At 43.7% G+C, this 15781-nt stretch overlaps 1 protein-coding gene across 4 annotated transcripts in view; it reads left to right on the top strand.

Annotated features, from left to right (window-relative positions):
• Positions 1-15461, top strand: part of RBM17 (RNA binding motif protein 17) — a 28035-nt gene extending 12574 nt beyond the window's left edge. For 3 of the 4 annotated variants that reach the window (XM_043564230.1, XM_043564229.1, XM_043564228.1), the window contains exons 4-12: positions 2986-3152; positions 5031-5128; positions 7858-7914; positions 9105-9246; positions 11379-11530; positions 12618-12691; positions 13536-13634; positions 14688-14760; positions 14888-15461. In XM_043564230.1, coding sequence (XP_043420165.1) covers positions 2986-3152; positions 5031-5128; positions 7858-7914; positions 9105-9246; positions 11379-11530; positions 12618-12691; positions 13536-13634; positions 14688-14760; positions 14888-14991 — 966 coding nt within the window. In that variant the 3' untranslated portion in view covers positions 14992-15461. The remainder of the gene's footprint in view (positions 1-2985; positions 3153-5030; positions 5129-7857; positions 7915-9104; positions 9247-11378; positions 11531-12617; positions 12692-13535; positions 13635-14687; positions 14761-14887) is intronic. The other variant, XM_043564231.1, reaches the window with a different exon arrangement.
• The last annotated feature ends 320 nt before the right edge of the window (positions 15462-15781 follow it).

Here is a 15781-nt window from a genome sequence, read left to right on the forward strand (position 1 = left end):
GGTCCTTACAGGCTCGCCCGCATCGTTTTCAACTGAACTGTGAACATGATCTGAAAAAAAGATAGTACATTATAGAAGAACCAGAAACCAGAGATAGGCAGGAAAAAAACCAAGTGACTTCAGTCCTAGCGTCCAGAAGTTAAAAACTTTATGTTTTAGAATAGCTTTCCATTCTCTGCCTCCTGACGTGCTTTTCTCATGTTATATATTGTGACTGTCCATCTGTGTTAGAAAGCGTAGGAGTACATGATCATTTCTGTGGCTTCCCCGTGTTTCCTCAGATGGGCGTCCTGTAGTTTATTTAGCTTATGTAATGCTGGATACGTGCGTTGTTTCTAACTTCTGCTGTCATGAGGAATGTTAGTGCTTTTTGTCTTACTGTGGATTAAAATAGAGAAAAGGACTAAATCTACCACCCTTTGATTACCACAGTGATTTCATATAGTCTTAGAAACAAAAAAAACCCAGATATGGTCACCTCTGTAAATGGGTTAGTGAGGATGAGGAAGATCTGAAAAAGGATCATTCAGAGTCATAGTTCAAATTGTACAAAACGAAAGGTCAATGAATTCAGCGTAAACTGTAGTCGAAATTCCACCCACTCTTGGGGAGCCTGGGTGGCTCAGTCAGTTGAGTATCTGTCTCTTGATTTCAGCTCAGGTCATGATCTCATGGTCACAGGATTGAGCCCCATGTTGGGCTCCATGCTAAGCGTGGAGCCTGCTCAGGACTCTGTCTCCCTCTCTTTCTGCTCCTCCCCTGTTTGCTCGCTCTCTCTCGCTCGCTCTCAATAAATAAACTTAAAAAGAAATTCCAACTGCTCTTTAACATTTATCCTACAGATGGCAGTCCAGTAGTATGACTGCAGTAGTTTAAACAGCACCATGCACACAAATTGTTTGATGAAGAATGACCAAAAGAGGTTAATAAACAGAATACGTGATTATTGCTATTTCGTAGCAAGGCTCCTGCCCACCTCCCACACCCACACCTGTTAGAACCCAAATCAAGCTGACACAGTCCCAGCTGCCCATCCCCTCTCTTCTTTAGTTTCAGTCAAAACTGTCTTGGGTTGGAATCTCCCCTAATTTGCTTTTGTTCTGAGATTTCTTGGCCAGAAGAACTGATGTTGGTCCTGCGGGCTGATAGTCTGTCAAGGAGGAAAACTATCCCCCATGGAGGTGTTTCTGGAGATTCTTAGTCATTTAACATTTTTTGCTCACAAATTATCCACCTAATTTTTCCTCGCTACATCTAATAAAGTCGTTCATTATCTTCTGTTACTGTGTATTGAGTCTGCAACGTCACCTACAGTATGTGAGTGTTTTAGTTTTTCCCACTGTTACTGTGTATTGAGTCTGCAACGTCACCTACAGTATGTGAGTGTTTTAGTTTTTCCCACCCTCCCCAGCATTAAGGTATTAACATTTTAATTTTTAAAAATGGAACAGACTGCTTTATTCTTACAGCGTTTAGAGAATGATGGCTCCTTGTTCAACTTAGCAGGATTTATACAGGAAAAGTTTGCTTTCAGATTTTGAAATGACGAAGAATTAACCTTGTTGTTGACAATTTGTTCTGTCCAAAACTTTGTGGTTATAATGTTCTATAAGTTGAGTAGCTGATTGTTGGTTTCTCTCAGGTCTCAATAATAACTGAGACGAAGTCTTGTGCACATGCCTTTGTGTTTTTAAACTGTCTTTTATATGAATACAAGTCATAACTACCCTTTGTGAACTTTGCCTTAAATAGATTTGTGTAAACTTTCCAGTGATCAGGCCTGGGAGCTGATTATACCTGTTTTTCTGACTTGTTATATCCAATGGATCATAATGTTTCCTGATTCTTCGTTGTAGGGAAGCACTGAAATGTTTGTTTTATGATGCAGAACATCAGACTGAATGGTGTAATACAGGAATTGTGAGATTCAGATCCATTGATAGTGAAACACAGTCTCTGTATCACATCAGTTTTGTGTTCGGATACAAAATATGTTTCACAAACAGGCGTCCTGCCTTTGCTAGCGTGGGGCAGTGTACTTCCTGAAGGAGGTGCGGAGTGGGCCACAGAGACACCTGTGCTTGCTCGGGGTCTCTGGAGACCAGTGAAGGCATCTGATTGTTACAGATACTAAGGAAGAGTTAAGCTCAGACAGCTAACAGGACAGTGCGGTGCTTAGGGAGCCTAGAGCGCTCAGAACATCAGGACCGCCAGCCTCCGGTGAAGCCCTGTTTGTCCTCACGTGTCTCCAGGTCAGCTGTGTGCTGGCCGCCTTTTGTTTCTCGAATTTCTTTATGGCTGCCTCTTTTTTCTCAAAGGGTAGCCCCAGTTTCTAAATGTACAGATGAGAAATGCAAAGTGTTTACCATCGGACCCTGGTCTTAGCGGACCTTAAAAGAACTAATGATGCGGTGGGTCATGCCATCCACCGGTGCCAGACCCGGTTCCTGGCGCACAGCCTACTGGGAAGGGTTGTGTATTCCAGGGGGTTTCAGAAAGCCTAAGAGGATGCTTTCTGCCTTTTTTGTGAAGTCTCAGTATAGCATGTTTCCATGGTACAGAATCTAAAGTTAGTTTATTAATTGACCACATGAATGATTGTTATCCACGGATCGTTTTCTTCAGGTTTTCGTAGAGGCGTTCTAAGACAGGAGTATTCATTGTGTATTATAAATAGTCAAATCTATTGCCTGAAATTGTAGGTGGCGCAGCTTGTCTAGGAATTCCAGGAAAACACCATAGGTCGTTCTGGAGTTGGTAGTAAACTGAGAGGTGAGCCTCTTCTCTGCTACTACACAGCTAGGCCTGCAGCTGCACCAACTCACTAACCCTCCTTGGGCACCTGTTTCCTCGTCACTAAAACAAACGAGGCAGATGGGTGGTCGGCAAAGCCCCTCTGATGCTCATGTTTTTTGACCTTAATTCTGCGTGTGAAATTCTAAAACAAGAGGATGATGCATAGTTTGGCATTTTTACCTTCCTCAGGATCCTGTTCCCAGTGGATTTTCTGCAGGAGAAGTTTTGATTCCTTTAGCTGATGAATATGATCCTATGTTTCCTAATGATTACGAGAAAGTGGTAAAGCGCCAAAGAGAAGAACGGCAGAGACAGCGGGAGCTGGAAAGACAAAAAGAAATAGAAGAGAGAGAAAAGTAAGGCTTTGTTTGGATTCGAGGATATTTTACATTTGAAATATTGATTGGGATTCGAATGAATGAACCCTAGTGCTAGTTTTCATGGTTGGTCTGAGCAGTCATCAGAAGGAATCCATTTGTTTGTCAGAATTTGTCCAGGCATACGGTGGCAGATGCAGTGTGGTTTTTTGTTTTTTGTTTTTTTGTTTTTTTTACAGATTAGAGGTTTTTATGGCAGCTCTGTGTCGAGCGAGTCCATCACACCATTTTTCTCACAGCATCTGCTCTCATGTCTCTGTGTTCTTGGTAATTCTCCCAGGCTTTCAGGCTTCTTCATTATTATATCTGTGATCAGTGACTATGACTCACTGGAAGCTCAGAGGATGGTTAGCATTTTTTAGCAATAAGGTATTTTTAATTAAGATACGTACATTTTCTTTTTAGGCATAATGCTGTTGTATGCTTAATAGCCACAATGTAGCGTGAACGTAACTTTTTCTATGCACTGGGAAACCAAAAACATCTTTTGGTTCCCTTTGTTGCAATATTTGCTTTATTGCGGTGGTCTGGAACCAAACCCACAGTATCTGCGAGGTATGCCTGTAGTTGTTGTGAACAAACGCTAGAGAAAATTTCCTGTCTATATGCAGAAAACTTGAAGTCTACATTTTGTGTGAGTTGTTAGAAAAGTAACTTAAAAGCCTGATGTTGAATAATAGAGTTTTTTTCCTGTGCTAAGACGGTACTAGGATCTTAACCATTTAAAATACTTGAAATGTTTGGGGCATGTGACTGGGCTTGGTAAGTAGATTTTGCGACTCTTGATCTCAGGGTCATGAGTTCAAGCCCCACCTTTGGTAGTAGAGCTTGCTTTAAAAAATAAAATACTTAAAATGTTACTCTTAACTTTAACTAATTTTGAGCCAGATGTAATTATGACATCTTTTATTTATATTTTGTAAAGGTATGGGTAAAAGATTTATTTGTGTTTCTTTTTTTTTTTAAATGTTTATATTTGAGAGAGAGAGAGAGAGAGAGAGCGCACGCACGTGTGTGCACGCAAGTAGGGGAGAGGCAGAGAGAGGGAGACACAGAGTCCAAAGCAGGCTCCAGGCTCTGAGCTGTCAGCACAGACAACAACATGGGGCTCGAACTCATGAACTGTGAGATCGTGACCTGAGCTGAAGTTAGATGCTTCACCGACCGAGCCACCCAGGCACCCCTATTTGTATTTCTTGTTTTGAAAATACTCAATGTTGATTATTCAATAGTCATATATGATTAATATACTTTTTCTCAGTATTTATTGAATCATTTCATGAAGTGAAAGTATGTTCTAGAGAATCCAAATTCTTAAAGTATTATCTATGTTGATAATGCTTTAAAAGTGAAAGAGGTAAACATCAAGGAAACTTTTTCCTTCCTGCTTATTGTATTCGTGTGCCTGTTAAATTTGTTCAATTTATCTTTTGATTTTTCTCACTTCACTTTTGCTACTTTAGTCTTGAAGCAGTTATTTGTACATGTGCTCCCCTCCCCCAAACTAATAGTTCAGTGGGGAAGAGAGGATTTGAATATTTTCTAGACAACAGCAAGTCAGGGTGACATCCTTGGGCTCCCTGTCTCTAAACTGGTTTGTCTGGGGGCGCCTGGGTGGCTCAGATCCTTTCTTGACTTCAGCTCAGGTCGTGTTCTCACAGTTCATGAGATGGGGCCCCACACTGGGCTTTGTGCTGGCAGCGTGGAGGCTGCTTGGGATTCTCTCTCCCTCTCTTCCTGCCCCTACCCCGCTTGTGCATGCACATGCGCCCTCTCAAAATAGACAAGGGTATTTTTAAAAACTGAAAAATACATTGGTTTATCTGTGATGAATATTTGGTTCCTTTGTTGTCGCAGGAGGCGTAAGGACAGACATGAAGCTAGTGGGTTTTCGAGGCGACCAGATCCAGATTCTGATGAAGACGAAGATTATGAGCGAGAGAGGAGGAAAAGAAGTGAGTCATGAAATGTTCTGTTTCAAACTTGGTAAAATTGTTTGCTTTTCGTGTTCAGTTTGATAGTTGAATTGACGTTGATTTGGGTAAGTTTCTCTCTGGAATCCGAGCAACCGTGTTTTCATAACAGTTTTAACCTGCATCCTGTTTTCACATATGTTCTCCTGTGAGCTTCTCGGTTGCCTCCCGACATTTGTTGGTGGGGTGCTTGGGCCACACCTCCAGTATACACATGGCGTCCTCACCTGCAGCACGTCTGCGAAGCACCAGACAGAGTCCAGGCGCTGGTTTCCAGAACGTTTGCAACTAACATGCATGAATTTGAGGAAGTCCCGTAGCTTCCCTGGACATGGGTTTCTTTCAGTGTCGTATGGAGAGCAGGGAGACAAGAATTCGAACCAGGTACTTTGTGAGGCCCCTTCCGTGGCTGAGGTTTCACAAGCAGATTTGCACTTGTGTTACTGCTGCATTCTGAGTGATCGCTCGATGAGTAGTGTTCATTCTTGAGAGAATAGGGTGCTTCGTCATGTTGTGATTGCTGGCATTTCCTTGGTTTGGTTGATTAGTTTGGTTGACAAGTTGAGATTTTTTTTTTTAAGCGAGAAATTTAAATCTTCTACTTGTCTGCCAAACACTAGGTACTCTTGTAAGCACTTTCATAGGTTATCTGCTTTACATCTCGCAGCTCGATTATCCCCATTTTAAAGGTGAGGAATCAGGCACGGAGGGAATGAGTCCTTATATAACAGGTCCACTGTTCACCGTATGCAAGATCTTCATTTACCCGAAACCTCCGTTATGATATGGTCATCTTTAACATGAGACCTGAGAATACTGTTATCACAAAGCCGCAGTATTTTTCCCTGTGCATGAACTCAGTTTTATGACCAGAAGTTTGGCAAGCGTGGTCTTCCCCAGTGTACAGCTAAGGTTACTTTAGGGTTTAATTCAAACTGTAAAACACTAATGGAGTTGGAAAGGAACAAGTCTGTAATTTAGAATTCTTAATCTTTCAATGCAGATATGAATTAAATGTATTTATGGGATGTTTACTAGGCAACAACGAAAATCCAAGTTCATAGAGAGCAGATGGGTGGTTGGGTGGGGGAGCGAAATGGATGAAAGGGTCAAAAGATACGGACTTCCAGTTATAAAGAAGTCCTGGGGCTGCCATGCGCCACATAGCTGCGGTTAGTAAAGTTATATTGCGTATTTTAGAGTTGCTGAGAGAGTAGATCTGAAGTCCTCCTTACGAGAAAGCACATGTAACCGTGTGATGGATGTGAAGTAGACTCACCGTGGCGGTCACTTCACAGAGCGCACAGGTGCCGAGGCAGTCCCGTGATGTCCCGTGTCAGTTACACCTCAGTTTAAAACAAGTAACTGCGTGCCCAACACTGTCAGGCACTGCGTTGTTTTTCTAGTGGGGGTAGAGTTAACATCTGTGTATGCCCTATACGTCAGGCATTGTGGTAAACGTTCCATATCCATGACCTGACTCAGTAACGAATATTTGGTTTTCGTTAAACTTGTTTAGAATCAGCGTATAGGTTGAATATTTATCGGTCTCATCTTTCCAGCTTACACGTTGGCTGCCGTCAGATAAGGAGCTGTACTTATGTGTTAAGGACACTATTTTTTGAACATTAACAAGAGCTATACAATCTAGTATTAGGAAAATGCTGGCGTCATATCCACTCTTCACACTGCTTTTAACAGATTGACGTTCATGTTTTAACCAGATTAATAACAGATTTCCAGTAATCACCCTGAATTTTTTATACTGAACTCACAGCTGGTTTTTTCAGAATCACTCAGTAATCACTTAGGTCTTGGTGATGAGATTAAAAAAAAAAAAAAAAAAAGATAATGGGTGTTTCAGAAGAAATGACAAAGTTTTATTCAGGTTCGTGTTTCTCCAGGAGTATTTTGTGTAGCCCAGACATGTTAATTGTGACGCATGTACAGTAGCCATAGAGGAATTTCTTTTGTGAAACATTACATGCTGGTGCAACGTGTTTTGTAATCAGTTTTTAATTCTCGTTTTACTGTTTTGATCATTTCATTGGCAATTAAATTGTAACACATCTATTAGGGCTTATAGCGAATGAAAATTCCTTATGTCTTCCGTTCGTGTTCTCTCTCTGGTTGCTGGAGAGCATACAGAGTCTGTTTTTGGTTCGTCGTGTCCGTCATTGTCCGGGACACAGGAGCGGGAATGGCCAAGTGCCCACATTTCCAAGTAGGTGTCTGGCCCCAGTGGTTGGCACCCTGGAGGGCACGGGGCCGCGTTGTGGGGGAGTGTCGTTGCCGCGGGAGCTGGGTGTTCTGTCTCTGCCCGTTAACTCCTCTGACCCTTTTCTCATCTGCCAAGTGGAAGCAGTGATTCCTCCTTCCGCGGTTGGTTGAACCTAAATGAGGTAACGTGTGAAAATGCCTCGTGGCACCAGACTCTCGGTAGAGCTGTGTTTCTGTTTTGTAAGTAACTGCTAGTTCTCTGGGCCGTGTCCTTCACCTTAAAATTCATTCGTTAACTGCATTTTAGCGTTCTCGATTGCCTGCTGTGAAAAAGATGATTTTGTCTGTCCGGGTTTCGCCCAGGTGATTTTTTGGTCCTAGATGTCCTTCTTCCCTCCCCTGCAGAAGGAGTGCAGGACAGCGCGTGGCGTGTCGCGAGCCGGGCGTCTGCGGTGCTCCCCTCGTTTAACCAGTGGGTTCGTGTCTTGCAGGTATGGGCGGAGCGGCCATTGCACCACCCACTTCTCTTGTAGAGAAGGACAAAGAGTGTACGTATCCGTTTCTTGCCCTCTCTTATTCCGATCCCGGCCTCGGGCCCCATCAGGGGGAGTCTTAGCTTGAGTCGGCCGGGTATTCGGAGTGTCAGGGGAAGTGGCCTGGAAACCCGTCCTCTGGCTCCTCCGCCCGCCCTTCTGCTCCTGCCTCGCGCTTTCATGCCGGGCCAAGGCTTGCGTTCTGTGCAGCGAGATGCTTTGCTCTCCTTTTAAGTAATTTGTTATGTTTTCTCTTCACGTTTCATACTTGGGGTTAGGTTAAAATACATGTAGCTCAGTCTATAGTTTCCATACTCTGTGGTTTAGAGGCCGGTAAATTCGTGACCTTCCACAAGGTGGCAGTGCCTTCCTTAATTAGATTTTTCTGCAATTATTTTCTGTTTCCTTACACATGTTGTGCATATTTACTTAGATTGCCAGAACATGCCCACTCACTATTTTTGCTCCTGGTGCTCTGTTCTAGAATATTTGGGTTGGAATTGGACTTTGATACGGCATCTAGATCACGTTCCTGCCCACTGGGTTGGACCGGACCTAAACCATCCCAAGAAAATACAGTCATCCTAGTGCTTTTTAATACACTATGTTATTTTTTTAAAGAAGAGAATTCAGAAAATGTTGTTGAACATCTTTTATGTGAAAATACCTGACAGACCATAAGCCCTACTTGAAACTAGTCTCCGGGAGTGGGGCCCAAGCATCTAGATCTTTTCAAAGCTTCCTTGTTGGTTCTTACGTGTAACTAGGATCAGAAAATCACTGGTCTGACGTATAGGCTCAAATCTCAAAGACATTTATTATTTGCTAGGTTAACGAGGTGGTAATACTGATTAGAGGCTTAAGACAGGTACACAAAACGCTATGGGAATTAGAGAAAGCTCAAGTGGGTCTACCTGGAACATACAGAAAATCTTAAAGTTTCAGACACAAATTGTCACTTAAGAGCACGTTAAAGGCTGAATGACGTTTCAGTAGGATGTAAAAAAGGCCTTTGAGGAGGTAAAAACAAAAGGAGCAAAGCTGGAATCGGGAAAATCGTTTTCTACCTCTGATTTTGAAGAGTCATGTAGCGACTAGAGAGTGATTTGGCTTTTCTTACTTCTTATAGGTAACTGATCTACGTAAGTGCACTTCAGAATTTTTTGGTGTCATTTTGGTAAACCTGCTTTATTTTTATTCAATAGTACCCCGAGATTTCCCTTACGAAGAGGACTCAAGACCTCGCTCCCAGTCTTCCAAAGCTGCTATCCCTCCCCCGGTATACGAGGAACAAGACAGACCCAGATCTCCGACCGGACCTGGCAATTCCTTCCTTGCCAACATGGGGTAACGGTTCCAAGTGCTCTTGTCCCAGCAGGTGTGGGAAGGACAAGACTCAGGGTGAATGCGTCCACGCTTTCAGTAGGTGCAGCTCTTGGTGGAAGACGAGGGCTCTCGGGTGTTTGGGGAAGACGTCACATAGCGTCCTTCTTCAGAGTCCGTGCTGGAGTCCTGCGGAGGGCGTCCCAGCACGACACCGTTGGGTCTCACACCACACACGAATCCCTCTCATGTGGGTTTTGGATGATTGCCATACTGGACGCCATATTCTCTAGGTGGGGACACTTCTGATAGTTATTTGCATTGGTTTTCAGAACATTTGCAAACGGAATAGCTCCTGTGCGTTAGAGTTGACTTCTGCTGTGTCCACAGGGTGAATTGCATTTTTTTCTTGATAAAACGACCATTTGCTTGAAAGTTGTGGTTCTATACTTTTGGCTTAAAGCATTTATTCTAACTATAATTAGAACTTTGTCTACTGGCATATAATATTCAGTTTTAAGGTTGACTTTCAGGAGGGCGTGGATTTTTTTTTTTTTTTTAATGTTTATTTCTGAGAGAGAGACTGAGCGGGGGAGGGGCAGAGAGAGAGGGAGACACAGAATCCGTAGCAGGCTCCAGGGTCCCAGCTGTCAGCACAGAGCCCGACGCAGGAGTCAAACCCACAAACTGTGAGATCATGACCTGAGTCGAAATCGGAGGCTTAACCGACTAAGCCACCCAGGTGCCCCTGGATTTGTTTTTTAACCCATCCTGGGCTTAGCAGGCATGTTGTTCGCCCGGTGTCTCCTGTGAGGAACGGTCACGTGAGGCAGCCCTCCACTAAGGCCTTGTCGTGTGTTTTGGAAGGGACGGCAGCTGTGACGGTGGTCATCCCCCCCGTATGACCTCACCTGCGTGCGTGCGCTTTGATTCTGAGCCTGTGGAGAGGTGACTGGCAGGTGGCGGAGAGGCTGCGGTTCATGCCCCGCATGAGACTTTTCAGTTTCTGATTGAGGGATCCATCTCCTTGACTGGTGCCGTGTTCTGTGGTCTAATCGATGGCTATGAAATTGGAGACAGATACAGTTTACAGTGCAGCTCTTTGGTCACGGGGGTCTCCTCTCCGGGGCTCAGTGAGCACAGGGCAGTGTAGATGGTTCATTTCTCCACTCGTGTGGGAGGCTCTTTCGGGCTGCCCCAGAGCGTGTGCTGGAGGGGGACACGTGTGAAGCTGGGATTTATTCTGCTAGTGAGAGAAGTGGACTTTTTGCTGAATTCCCCCTTGAGCGCGGGTGAGGTGTTCACCATGTGCCCGGGGGAGGGAGAGCGTGGCACGGCTCGTCAGCCTTCCTCCCTCCGGCTCCGAGCAGCTCGCTCAGATGGGATTTGTGGGGGGCGATGTAGGTGCGCCCTTACTTGGCACACGGTGTCGTGATGCAAGCCCCGAATAGCAGAGGTCGCTGGGGGGACCTCCTCGAGACCCCCTGAGGTACCTCCAAGTGCAGTGTGAAAGCAGAGTACTAGAGAGAGCGAGCTCCGGCCCGGGACTCGAGAACTGTAGGTTCCAGTTTGACTTCACCATTAACACCGACGAGAGAATTTCTGGACTCAGTGTCTTGCTTTGCTCCTCACCAGCCTTAAGCTGGTCGGCCAGTATGAGCCTCAGAGTCTTTATGTTCTCATCTGCTGAGTGGATGATCTCTAAGAGGTCTTTCATTTATGGACTGTCATTGGAAACTCCGTTGTACTATTTAGAAAAATGTGGTCGCCGTCGTCGTGGGAAATTTGTCCTTGTCTTTTGACAGGCACACTTTTAACTAAACCATGGCCATAAACTGTGTAGCAATGCAGAGTCTGAAGCACATGAGACATCTAGTGTTTTCTAATAGGGATGCTGGGAGAATATCGCAGGAAACAGGTGTTTCCCTTACCTCATAGATAATCTCAGGATGTTCAGGATTTCAGCACTAGTTTTTCCGTGTCTTTCAGTCTGAACATCTCACAGCTTCCACTGAATGGCCTGTCGGTAGTTACAGGTGGCCACGTCAAAGCCATGTGGAATGTACACTTTTCTCTTTTTAGGAGGCGATGGCTGTGATATAAAATCAGTTTGTGCTATAGCAGGTGACTCAGTCTTCTCTTTTCCTTCCTCCCAGTGGCACGGTAGCACATAAAATCATGCAGAAGTACGGCTTCCGGGAAGGCCAGGGTCTCGGCAAGCACGAGCAAGGGCTGAGCACCGCACTGTCGGTGGAGAAGACCAGCAAGCGAGGAGGCAAGATCATTGTGGGCGACGCCACAGAGAAAGGTGGGTCTCCTCCACGAGAGGGGCCTCCAGGGTGGGAGCGGCGGGCGTGTGGTCCTGTGTGACAGGGCTGGTCCTCGCCGGAAAGGAGACTTTCTGATTGTGCTGCATCCCAGTTTGGTGTTGTGTAGACGGAGCCCCTGGGGGCTCATCTTTATTTGTTCAGAACAAAACTAGCGGTAGGAAGGTCCGTGGGAGAAAAGGTGAGAGAGATTCTGGCAGAAAATAAACACTCAAAGAAATGGTTTCATGCCTATTTCTATCAGGCGAAGACCTTGTTAAATTGGTTAAAATCATAGTTAGGTTTTTAGAGCATGAAAGACTGAGTCATATACAGTATGTCAATGATTATATCGGTGATTTCCATCCTGAAAGAGTTCTCTGTTTTTTTCTTTTTCCTGCTCTTTCATTGTAAGTGCGATTTCTAATTTTCTTACAGATTGATTGCTCTGTGAGATCTAATGTCATTTCAGTCTGTTGGTAGATGATGTCTAGTCGGTGTCTTATTTTCATTTGATTATTACAGTCTGTTCTGTGCTGAGGGCACATTGGAATGAACCAATCATCTTTGCATTTTAAGCAGAATCGAGTTTATTTTGAGTATCTTAGTTTAGCTCCCTTTCCTCAAGAAAGAAGATGCCTTTTCTGGCAGCCAGTCAGCCTAACAGGCCCGTGCCCAACCCCGCAGTCGCCCTGATCGGTGGGGTGTGTGGCATTCGTCAGCCGGCTGACAGACTGCTTGTTCCATCGGGCCGCTGACCTTTGGCCACACTGCCCTTGCCAGTCCTCTCACCTGTGAGGGCTGTGGTCCGAGTGCTCTGTGCAGCTGCCTGAACTGAGGAGGTGAGCTAACAAAAGTTGCAGGTAATTAAGGAAGCCAAAAACTTGTAGGAATTGCAGTAAAAGCTTAGACCAAAGCGAAACAGAGATTCTCATCACAGATAAGGCTGCATTTTTGCTCAGACACTGATTGCATAAATGCTTCTAGATGACTCCGAGGACATAAATAGCGAGAAGTACTCTTGAAATTAGTCATCGTAACTCGGACTCAGTGCTTTAACACGCTTACATCTTAAATGTTTTGCTACAGACGCATCCAAGAAGTCGGATTCCAATCCATTAACTGAAATACTTAAGTGTCCTACCAAAGTGGTCCTCCTACGGGTAAGAAGCAGCATTGAAGAAACCTGTTTTCCTACCTTGATTTTTGTGTGTCATCCACCCTGATCTATCTTTGCACACCTTCGACCCTACTGATAGAGTGACAGTTTAAGAAAACTGAAAATAATTTTTTTGCAATGATCCTTCTGGATAGACTCCATCTAAAACTGAGGTTTTAAATTCCTTTTTCATGATTATTTATTTATTTATTTATTTATTGCTAGATACAGTGTTTAAGACTGCAGTGAGCAATTGCTCTAAAATATTTGAAATTGTTAGAAGTTCAGCTTAATGTATGTATTCTGCTTATATAGGTGCTCTTGTGACTGAAGCTTAATGTGTGTGGGAGTATGTGTTTCCATTTCGTATTTCTCAAAAGCTGTATTTATTTCTCCTGTTATTCTTACAACATGAATGCATTCATGTACTTATGCTCATTATTCACACCTGAAAAACTTCTTTTTGCCTCATTGGTGGGTAAGCCATGTTTAACTTGGGCATCTGTCCAAGTAGGGCACCCTTTTTCAACTTAACAGTCAAAGTAGGACATAAGCTCCAAGAACTATTTTTCAGTTAAATGAGTAAACAGAGTCAGAGTGTACATCTGTACTCTGTTAAGTGCCATGAGCTTGTAATTTGCTTTCATTCAATGTGTTTAAAAAAACCATAAATACATGTTTTTATTTTTGTAAGAAGTACCAACTTTGGGTACTACAAGGGTGAACATTTTCATTGTGTCATTTGGGGTTGAGAACATTTGCCATCATGAAAGAAACTTACTTGTTCATCTCATTTGTATATTTGTAAATTATACTTGATGCCTGAATTTATTTGTTTTTGTTTATAGAACATGGTTGGTGCGGGAGAGGTAGATGAAGACTTGGAAGCTGAAACCAAGGAAGAGTGTGAAAAATATGGCAAAGTTGGGAAATGTGTGATATTTGAAGTAAGAGGGTTTTTTGATGTTTATAACCCAAGTTACAGCTGATAGATCATCAAATATTTTCTGCCTCTAAATAGAGACCAGATGTGCAGTGAGAAACATACCGTGTTGTTACTCCCGAAGGTGACAGATGTTGGTTAGGTGCACTTCTTTTACTTGGCTATAACCATTTTAACCATAAAGATAAGAAGGGCTTCAAATTTTATTTGGTGAAGAAATAAGATGTTTCATTTTATGATTGAGGTTTAGTTTGGTGATTACAGATTGCTGTGTGCTCCGTAGTTCAGTTAGTTGGACATGCCTTTGGTTTCATTCATTTGGCAAGTGTGTATTTAGTGCCTCCCACATACATTTGGGAGACAGGAAACCTGTTCCCCACTCAGTGATATGTTCAGTTGAAGAAACAACAAAACAAGCCCGTGTAAAAATCGAGAACATTCAGTTGCTGGACTCTGGAGTAGTCACTGTGAACACAGGAGTCGAGAAAGGGATTCGATCACAAAACATAAGAGCAAGCTTTATGAACGACATCAGTGTGGGCTGAGCTTGAGAAGGTTCCAGCGTGGACCGGCTGGTTGGCGGTGCTGGGAATTAACGGGGGGGGGGGGGGGGGGGGGTGCTGCTTCCCCAGGTGGAGCGGGGCTCGGAGAGTCCGACAGGAATTTAGCCGACGTGAGAGGCACTTAGAGTAGGGATCTGTTCGTCTGTTTCTGCTCTCACTGCTGGGTCGCGTTGGGTCTTCTGGGTCGCGTTGTGTTTGTTGACTGCTTGATGATTTGTGTAGGCGTCAGCCGGCATAGGACCTCTTCAGGGTCAACGACTGCCCGGCTTAGTTAGCTGTGTGTTTTCTGCACTTGCCAAGGTGCCTCTCATAAGGAGACATTGGACGGATTTTGGTGATGAACAAATCATACTTATTTCCTTGGTACTTGACTTCTCCATTTAAGATGGTAATTGCAACACTTAACTCTGGCAAAGATCAGTTAAGGAAGAAAACTTATATACAACTGTATCTCTTGATAACTTTACTTAATCATACTTTCATTTCTTTTCCAGATTCCTGGTGCCCCTGATGATGAAGCAGTACGAATATTTTTAGAATTTGAGAGGGTTGAATCAGCAATTAAAGGTAAGTTGTATAGCCCACTGTAAAGAACAAAAACAAATTTGTGATCTTAATCCTTCAAATGAAAACATGTTCTTGTGGTGTCTCAGGATACCTGTATTAACGGACTGTCTTTCTGTTTGTCTTTTAGCTGTTGTTGATCTGAATGGGAGGTATTTTGGTGGACGGGTGGTAAAAGCATGTTTCTACAATTTGGATAAGTTCAGGGTCTTGGATTTGGCGGAACAAGTTTGATTTTAAGAACTACAGCACGAGTTATCTTCGATGGCCCTTACATGAGCTGCCGGCTGAGCGGAGAAGAAACAGGCGACAGCCAGCCTGTGTGGCTGCTGGGTACAGAGACTCTTGGAAGGACTTCTGAGATATATGTTGATTGATCCCTTTTTTATTTTGTGGTTTTTTAAATATAGTATAAAAATCCTTTAAAAAAAAACACAATCTGTGTGCCTCTCTGGTTGTTTCTCTTTTTACCACTTCTAAGGTGATTACGTTTTTTTGCTAGGATTTCATGATAATTCTCAAGTGCTTCAGTGAGACAGCATTTCTTGCACTAAAAATATCTAGAACGTTTTGGGATATGGGGTTGTATTGTTACCCTTTTCTTTCTTTTTTGATTCATTTTAATAAAACCTGCAAGTTCCTAAACTGTAGCTTCATAAATTCTATAATAAAGTGTCATCTTGGCAGTCTGCCAAAGGTGGAAATGTTTGCTTTCTCTAACAGAGAAGTTCTTACTCCAGTCATGGAGAGCTCTGTGACGGGAGCCAAGGTGGAAGCATTGCCAGGCTGCCGTGACCGTTGGACAAACCGTTTCCGGTGAAGTTATACTGTGGGATCTGCGGCGAGTGTGGGGGTAGGTGGGCGCAGAAACCGTGGATCCAGCAGTGGTCTTCAGAGACTCTTGTCTGGTCTCCGTGCAGGTCAGACTCGACATGTTGATTCCAGAATTCACAGGTGCATTGTAAATGTGTGTCCAGTTATATTTTGGAAACGGTGGCTCCTTAGGGCCACGTTTCTACTGGCA

The sequence above is a fragment of the Prionailurus bengalensis genome, chromosome B4, assembly GCF_016509475.1.
Source record: "Prionailurus bengalensis isolate Pbe53 chromosome B4, Fcat_Pben_1.1_paternal_pri, whole genome shotgun sequence".
Taxonomy (NCBI): domain Eukaryota; kingdom Metazoa; phylum Chordata; class Mammalia; order Carnivora; family Felidae; genus Prionailurus; species Prionailurus bengalensis.